Source organism: Tribolium madens, unplaced genomic scaffold (assembly GCF_015345945.1).
Source record: "Tribolium madens isolate multiple individuals breed KSU strain unplaced genomic scaffold, Tmad_KSU_1.1 Scaffold_19;HRSCAF=116;Tcas5.2_LG9, whole genome shotgun sequence".
NCBI classification, from domain to species: Eukaryota; Metazoa; Arthropoda; class Insecta; order Coleoptera; family Tenebrionidae; genus Tribolium; species Tribolium madens.
In genome coordinates this window covers 3,580,447-3,589,879 of record NW_025400983.1, presented here as the reverse complement: position 1 = coordinate 3,589,879, position 9,433 = coordinate 3,580,447, and the positions used below count along the sequence as shown (strand labels likewise).

The following is a 9,433-nucleotide window of genomic DNA, read 5'->3' as shown; positions in this document are numbered from 1 at the left end:
ATAATTTTCGGGTTATCGTTAAATTTTAGACCGTTTTTGGTGAAAATCTGAAACAATGTGAGTTGCAAAAAGTTTATTAAGACATTTGATGTCATGATTTAACACCCTGTAAAATTTTGACTATTTTAAAACTATCCTTGTATTTTAAATAAATGCGTTTTAAACCTCGTTTTGATTTTTTTCAGTTTTTAAAAAGTGGGGTTGAATTCGGTGAAACTAGTGATCAAAAATTAAAATTTAGAGATACGTATAAAGTTTTTCGGTAAGCTAGTCAAAAGACAGACAATTTGAAAATTTTGGTCAATATTTTAGTCAGTTCGCAATTGTTTGGTGACAAAAACGTTTAACTCGAAAAAAGTGACAAGATTTTTTAGTCTTATCAAACGTAGACGGTTTTGATCAACATTTCAGAATTACTATGAACTAAATTCATTTGTAGTGTAAATTTTTAACATAAAAAAATTTTTACCCAAAGTTTCGGACACTCTTTAGAGTTCTAGGAAAAAAATTACGAAAATTTTGTTTGGTCAAATTTAGAAAAATCTGCTTTTTTTAAAATTGTACAAAGTGATTGTTAAAATCGCTGAAGATTTAAAATAATGTTTTCTAAACGCAAAATCGCACGAGATCTGTAAAGCAAAGTTTTCTACGATTGATAATTTTCGGGTTATCGGTTAATTCTAAATCGTTTTTCGTAAAAATCTTAAACAATCTGAGTCGCAAAAAGTTAATTAAGCCATTTGATGTCATGATATAACAGCCTGTAAAATATGGCTATTTCAAAATCAGTCTGTATTTGAAATAAATGCGTTTCAAAACTCGTTCTGATTTTTTTGAGTATTTAACAAGTGGTGTTGAATTCGGTTGAATTCGAAACTAGTGATCAAAAATCAAAGCCAAAAATTCAAATTTAATGATATGTATAAAGTCTTTCGGTAAGCTAGTCAAAAAAGAAACACTTTGAAAATTTTGTTCGCAATTTTTTGGTGACAAAAACGATTAACTCGAAAAAAGTGACAAGATTTTTTAGTCTTATTAAACGTAAACATTTCAGAATTACTATGAACTAAATTTATTTGTACTGTAAAAAATCTTCAAAACACATTTACATAGAAGATTAAAAATGAGCACAATTTAGAAAAGAATTTTTTTTTCAAAATTTTAAAAAATGATGAAACTAGTTTTAAAACGTTTTTTTGGTAATTTTTACTGAGTAATTACTGTACCTGAACATAATTATAAATTACCGCTAATTATTTTATTTACTGCTACTTGAGAGAATTGCGATTTCGTTTTTGTTCGAATTGTCCCGCATTTTTCCGTCCAGTTTCCTGCAATAACTCATTTGTAGAAAGTATCTTCTAATAAATCTAAAATATCCTGTTGACACTTCTCCACTAATGGATTTACAACCCATTCTTGTTTTGAACCACGAAAAAAAAATGCAAAAAACCGCCCGTCTCGCCGTCTGTCCCCCTCATCAAAATTCAACAATTACCGAATAATAAAGTTTTATCTGCAGGAAATCCATCAAAATCCAAAAACAATGGAACAACGACATGCAAGCTTGACGGATCTGAATTCGATTCGCGATTTGAGCGAAGTTAGGCCGTGACAGAAGTCTCTTTTGTTCGACTGATCCACGACAATCCTCCTCGATTTATGTTAACAAGCGATCCGCAATCCGACTTTTCTGCATATTATAATTGGCCGCTGTTGCTGCTGGCGGCCCCACAAAGGAATTTAATAAAGTTATTAACGAGATAATAACAGCCGACCAAACAAAATCCAATTAAAATAAATTTACCACCTGGAAATTATGCGAGGGCCACCTCGGGCCGTTATAAAATATTACAAATGGTCGGGGATCAATTAAGAGAGCACAGGACCGGCTTTCAAGTGTCACTTTCAATCCCAAGGCTGATAAAGTGGAAATGTTGGTGTTTCAGAAAAATTCGATTTTGTGCAATGTGTGGCCCACTTTGGTTTGATTTATCGATCGAGCAGCTACCTACATTACCGATACGGTTATTACCTGCTGTTCTGCCCGGAAATCGTTCAATTTATGCCGCCCGAGACGCCACATTATGTTGGTAATATTGATTTATGAATTATAGTTCCAAGAGATTTTGTAATTGAAACTCGGCTCACGTGTCTCGTGATTAATTACAAATTACGTGACAATTCGACCATTTTTGCGAATATCAWTTCGAGTGTGATGCAAAAGATTTGTCAAAGTCCTAACCGACATTTATAATCATTCAAACTGAATCGCTAATTAATTGGATAAAAGTTTAYTAGTTGTAATTAAGCTTCGCGTCTAATTAATTATTACGTTTAATTCGCTTTATTTTCAAGACTTAATTATAGGCGTTTACAACCAGAGGCCATTTAAATGTCTCGAAAAGTTTAATTACGATATTCGAATGCAAAAAATCGTTCGATGGTGATAGTGTCGTGGAATAATTTAATTAAAATGTTTCTTTATGTTGCATGTTGTAGTTTGTGTTGACAGCTCGATGATTTCTTCCTATTATTATTTTATAAGGTCACACTCTCGACGATAGGAATATCAATTAATCGTAAATCTATCAAACGACTTGTTAATGGACTTGGAACTCTTGTCACTATTTAAGTGAAGAAAAACACAAATCATCCTCAAAGCATTCGCTTACAAAATAATATTTAAAACAAAAGTAAAAAGAAAGTTAATATACAAAACGATTCAAAAACAAGAATTATTCAAAAATATAGAATAATATAAAATAAACAATAAACAATATTTTGGTCAAAATTGTTAGAAAAGTTTGAAAAATCGAAAATTGAAAAAAAAACGTTGCCAGACCGGGGATCAAACCCCAAATTTTCGAGTTTGATGTGTGAGATTTTATTAATATTCTCACAAAATAAATAAACTTTAAATTATATTCAAAATTTATTCAAATAATAAATGTGTTTCATTTTTGCTAATGACAATAATACACACATAAATAGCCTTAAACTTGTAGTGAAACACAAAAGTACAATTATTTAAAAAAAATCGTTCATACCGGGGATCGAACTCCAAATTTTTGAGTTTGATGAGTAAAATCTTATCGTAAATCACTACTATTTCTTTTTATAGAAAGTTTTTGTAATTATTTTAATACTTCCTCAAAATATGTGAGCAAAAATAAATAATCATTAAATCAAAAATTATTCAAATAACAAATTTTGTGCCACGTTTTTGGTAATGACAATAATATCCATAATAATACAGATAGATAGCCTTAAATTTGTCGTAAAACAGAAAAATCTAGTCAAATTATTAAAAAAAAAAAACATTCAGGCCCGGGATCGAACTCCAAATTTTTTAGTTTAACTTGTAAAAATCTTAGTTTTTATAATTATTTTTAATACTTTCTCAAAATGTGTCATATCTTTGTTAATGACAATAATACACATAAGTAGCATAAAATATGTGAAGAAACAGGCAAGTGTAGTCAAATTATTTAAAAAAAAAACATTCAGGTCGGGGATCGAACTCCAAACATTTTAGTTTAATTTGTAAAAATTTTAGTTTTTATAGTTATTTTTAATACTCTCTCAAAGTGTGTGTCACAGCTTTGTTAATGACAATAATACACATAAGTGGCTTTAAATATGTGGAGAAACAGGCAAGTGTAGTAAAATTATTTAAAAAAAAATCGTTTAGACCGAGAATCGAACTTCAAATTTTTGAGTTTAATGTGTGAAATCGTATCATAAATCACAAGTATTTCTAGTAAAAAAAAATTCGTAATTATTTTAATACTCTCAAAACGTGTCAAAAATAAAGAAACTTTAAATTTCCAAAATTTGTTGAACTAACAAATTTTGTGACACATTTTTGTTAATGGCAATCATATACATAAATAGGCTTCAGTTTGCAGATTGAGAGACTGTTCTGAAATTATAAAAAAATGTCGTTCTGACCGGGGATCGAACTTGAAATTTTCGATTTGATTCTTGACACCATGTCATAAATCGATGCATAAACCACTGTCTTTTTATAGTTTAATAATTATTTTTTGAATTTAATGTTTTGTGCGTTGTGGCAAAACAATATAATTTTTTTTTAATTTATTTAAATAAAACACTTTGTAATACATTATTTTTGATAAAAACACACGCAAATAGTCTTAAATTTATAGACAGGTAAACTAAATTTATTCAAATAAATAATTTAAAAGTCACAAACACAATAAAAGTAAAATTGTTTTGCGTCAATTTGTAGATTTTTATTTCTGTTTTGTTTAACATGAAAAAATAAAAAAACACCAAATGTAAATTTTAACTTAAATCGATAAAAGTAATAATTTTCAAATAGAAAGAAAATAAAACAACGCAAAATAATAATGTTTACTTTCAAAGCAACAATATAATTTTTGCACTTTTTAATAACAAAACGATTTAATTAATTGCTAGAATAGTAATTGATTTAATTGTTGGTCATTAAAAGCAATTGATCTTTTTAAAAATATAAAACATGAACTGCGGCCCAATTAGACGAAAAAATTAGTCAAAACTGTTAACTCCTTAACTGTAAAACTGGTAATTTACGTCCGTCGTAGATAAATTTTATGGCAACATATAAAAATTATTCAATTTTTTAACGACGTCCATAAAAACCATGTATAAACCCGAAATATTTTCAATTATCAGATGAATTGTGACAGTTGAGGTCGACGCCTTTGATAAGTCCGTCGGCAAGTCCTCACCTGTGGTCATATTGGGCACACCGAACGGCCCCGGCCCTTGGAACATGGGCCCTGGCCCTGCGAAGGGATTCACCAGGCCCTGATGAGTCCAGTTGGGATGTGCGGCTTGGTAGACAGCTGCTGCGAGTGCCGAAAAGGGCGTCGGTCTGATCGGCCCTTGACTCAACGCCGCCTCTTTGAACTCCCTCTGCTCCTCTTTCACAGGACTCCCTTCCGACTTGTTATCCGAGTTCAAATCCTCCACGTCGACGATGGAGTCCTCCTGGTTGGAGTCGTACTCCTCGTCCGAGGAGGCCTTCGGGCTGGACGCCGTCGCCGTGGAGTTGGGCCTCGTGTCGGCCAAAAGCGACGCCACACTAAAACTGATGTGTCCATTTTTGTTCTTTTCGTTCATCGTTTCACCGTTTTTAGTGTCCAAACTGTCGAAATTTTGGATAGTCATACTTTGGGCACTTTCCGACTGTTTTTTAAGCATGAATGACACTAAACACAACACATAGCACAACTGCTACATCAAGAAGCCTAGGCTGGACTGGCCGAGGCCGGCCGCGAGCGAGACGGCTGTGCTAGAGGCGGGGCTTGGGGGCGGGCCGCGCCAAGCCCCGCCCGCAATTAGAGCGCCTCGCGCCAATGGGGAGTGGGGCGAGTGGAACGGTGCAGCGGACCTGCTCGGGATTGGACGTCTCCAAACGAGGCTCCCACCACAAGCACAAGCTTCGTCTGGACGAGTGGACTCACCTTTATTTCCTTTTCCACACTTTTGTTATTACTATAACTGCAGCTTTAAGAGCTTGCACTTGTTTATGGGCGTTTTAAAGCGGCCTTTCAAATTGTTATAACTTAATTACGAAGTCGAAAGATGGTCTTAGTTATTTCGTATTATTGGCAGTGGGAATTTTTTACGAGCTTTGCTTAGCTTTCATTTCGAGACACTTAACAACCTTATTAAAGATAATTGTTGGAATTTTTTAAACACGACACGAAAGAGATTCCTCATTGGCTAAAAACCTTGCTAATTATTCGATTGTTAACAGAGGCTTTCGATCAAAAGTGAGACAGACGATGCGGAAGCAACGGGAGTGAGGGAGACAAAAATGTGTTTCCATGGTAATCGGTGCAATTTATCCGTCGGGAGTACTTCCTTTGTTACGTTATTTTATAGCTTAACAAAACAATAATCTTCCATTGCAGCACTGTTGACCTCGGTATTTAACACTCTCATTAGAACCTTATAAAATTTAATGTCACAATCATGATCCTCGTTTTTCCATACCATTATCACGAATTTTCTTTGCGCAAATGCCAAAAATCGATTATTTCACCGCGTGGAATACTACAAACAAGGATATAAAATTAGCACAATTTACAAAACTTGACTTGACCGCAAATTAGATTTGTTTACAGACGATTGGATAGTTTTATAGCCACGTTTTGTCAAATATTTTGCATGGGTCGTAAAAATGACATTAGGAAACGCAACTTGAATAGTAAATATTTTACGTAACACAAGTGTGACAAATTTATTATCAGAATTTGTCTAATTTATGGTAATTTGTGATTGCTAAAACCGAAAATGAAATAACTATAAAGTTTTGCGCACGTTTTATACTAAAATTATCACAATTTTTAAAATATAACTGCGAAATATTATTTACACCGGAAATTGTACAAAATTATCAAAAAATATTCAATTTTTTTACAGTTTTGATAATTTTTTAAAACACTTAGGAAGAAAGTCGTAATTTACTAAATTATGCTCTATACAAATACAAATTTGATCACTATTTTAATAATGCGTAACCGCATTTTCTGCTTTGTCATAATCTGTTATTTTCCCTCTTTGTTTGTTTAGTATAAACACATTCTTGTCTAAGAAAGAAGGATAACATTGTAGGAAAACTTATTTTCTGTTTTACTGAAAGTTTTACTAGAAACAAAAATTTTGTTGATAAAATACTTAATCAGTGTCACTAGTAATTCTTGACCAAATTTTTGAAAAAAAAATTTGTTTTGAATAGGTAAATTTACGTTGTTTTTATAAGAAAATCACAACATTCCAAAGATTTTGCCAAAACCGAACAAAAAATTGCAAAAATTATTTTCAGAAATGCTATATTTCTTCTTGTATTTATAAATCTCAAACGTGTAAAAAAAACGTTTGTGTAAAAAAACAAAATGTTATCGAATTTAAAAAATACTAAAATAAAGTGGAAAACTACAAAATACGTCATTTTCACGCGGTTTTTTTTATAAATTTAAGACGTTTCTTTACAGAAAAAAAGAAACTAACTAAATACCAGAAATTTCGTGAAAACAAATTAAAAATTTGCAAAATTAGTTATATAAAAAATGTGCTATTTTCTCTGAATTTGATGAAGATCTTTAATAAAAAAGTCTTAAAACTGAGAGATTTTGTCAAAACAAAGTAAAAAGTCACAAAATCATTCCTAGAAATGTTAATTTTGATTGCTTTTGTAAGTGTAAAACGTTCCTTACTTACAAATTTACTGAATGTACAAATTAAAGCGTCAAAACAAAGTCAAAAATTGCAAAATTTGATCAAACTTTCAGATTTTCTGTTAATATTAAATTGTGTAATTTTGCAATATGTCATTTGAAGGCGCGTTATTTTCGATTTTTTGTTAAAATTTACTCAGAAACATTTAGATTTTTTTTTTAAATGCCAAATTAAAGTAAAAATTAGCAAAATTAGCCTTAATTTTTGTTTTTTTTTATAAATTTGGACCGTTTTTCCGAAAAAACGTATTGAATTCAAAAAATTTTTACAAAACAAAATTTCACAAAACGATAAAAAAATTAACAAAATACATACATGACGCGATTTATTGAGCCTCTCGGTACAACAATTGCAAAAAAAGCTTGTTTGTCTTGCAGTTACAACTTTTAAAAAAGTCAAAAGCTTCTACATATTTTATGTAATTAAACTTAAAAAAAAATTATACCTACTAATTATAAAATTAGTTAGTTTGACGGGAGGTTGTCAAGTTGTTTTTATTTCCTAATTGGTCAATAATCATTTTCATTATTGACCAAGGGCAATAATGGGTTAGAGCTGGGAAATACCGATATTGGAGAATATCTAATATCTATTACATTGAAACAAAATCTAGAATACTATTATTTAAGCACGAACAAACGTATTTCGAGATGAAATTGATGCAAAATCAAATTGAAAAAACTTTAGCTTCCTCATTAGAAAACTTCATATCAACCCCATCTTAAATTCTTTGTCTTGTCAAAATTGTCAAAATAAAAAATGGGCTTATTTCATTTTGAAATACAACTGGTAGTGGGACAAATTTTTTGCAATTTCTGTTATTTTAACAAATATTTTATATTATGATTTTTTTTTAAACAAATGCAGAAATAAAAAAAATAACAACCTTATTTACGATAGAAATAACTTAAGTTAATAATTCAGGTAAGTAATGAAATTCTGTAGGTAATAAATGTGGTAGTATAGTAAAAAAAATTCTATATAAAACTCGGTGGAGAAGATTTATATAGCCTCGCGTTTACTACTTCCCTCGATGCTACGCCTCTCGGGTATAAAAAATCTCTTCGCTACCGTGATATAATCTACTATTTTCGTTTTTGTTATTTTTTTTTTGTTTATTTTCTCGCCAGGCAGTCTAGGAGCCCTCATGGGTGTATTCCCAGTCGCTGGTCCGGATATGGGCATCAAGTTTAATGTGGTCGGGCAGGAGGAATTCGAGTCGCGCTAGCTGCCTCATTAGGAGGTATGCAGCGCTAAACTGACATGTGTTTCGGTAATATTAATCATGTTTTTGGCTGTAATTAAAACGTGCCTTAATTAGGGGGTGTTTAGTTGTCGCTTCGTGTAACGACTGCGACATTCCTACACAATCGCTTGAAAATTTAGACGAAAACCAAACGAATTCACCGAGGGCCAAATCGGGCGCGTATTTATGCTCCAATCAACATTTTTGAACTCGTGGTATCCGAAATTAAAATGCTTCACTTACCGGCAACATAATGGTATTTATGTCGCACAATCGATGAATTTTTACGGCCGTTTTCGCGTTAACGCGACTGCACTCTGCTTCGATTAATTAAAGTCGGGATGGTTTCGGGGACGCGAGACGTCTGACAGAGATGCTCTTTTTTGCCAACGCGACATGCACGGTAGCATCTTAATTGCCATTTAAAATAACGCAGACTTCATCTCTTTGTAATTTAAATTTAAACACTGGGATCATTTCCCCTCATTTACAACCGCATTTACTCGCTAAAATATTGGATGCGAGACGTTTTCAAATGTGCTTGCGAACAAAATGGTCAAATTTCTAAAAAATCAAAAATTTGATTTGCTCTAAATTAGTCTATTGCCAAAATTATTGTTAAAAACAGATACAGAGTTCAAAAACAACCAAGCTTTAAACCAGGACAGTTTTGGAAATCTCAACTCTAAATTTTTTTTATTTTTGAGTACTTCTGCATTTAATGATGGTAACTATTATTTTCAAAAAAAAAAACTTATTTTAGGTAATTCTGGCTTCTAATGCCTTTGTCAACTGTTTTTTCAAAGCTCTTACTTTTTACAAAAAATTGTAAGTAAATTAAACTTTGCTCTAAATTAGTCTATTGCCAAAATTATTGTTAAAAACAGATACATCAAAGTTCAAAAATAACCAAGCTTTAAACCAGATCAG

The 9,433-nt window shown here is 31.7% G+C and overlaps 1 protein-coding gene across 1 annotated transcript in view; it reads right to left on the bottom strand.

The window, feature by feature from the left end:
* Positions 1-5,284, bottom strand: part of LOC123010112 (muscle segmentation homeobox) — a 27,832-nt gene extending 22,548 nt beyond the window's left edge. Inside the window, exon 1 of the mRNA XM_044406810.1 lies at positions 4,740-5,284. Coding sequence (XP_044262745.1) covers positions 4,740-5,214 — 475 coding nt within the window. The 5' untranslated portion in view covers positions 5,215-5,284. The remainder of the gene's footprint in view (positions 1-4,739) is intronic.
* Between the last annotated feature and the right edge of the window lie 4,149 nt (positions 5,285-9,433).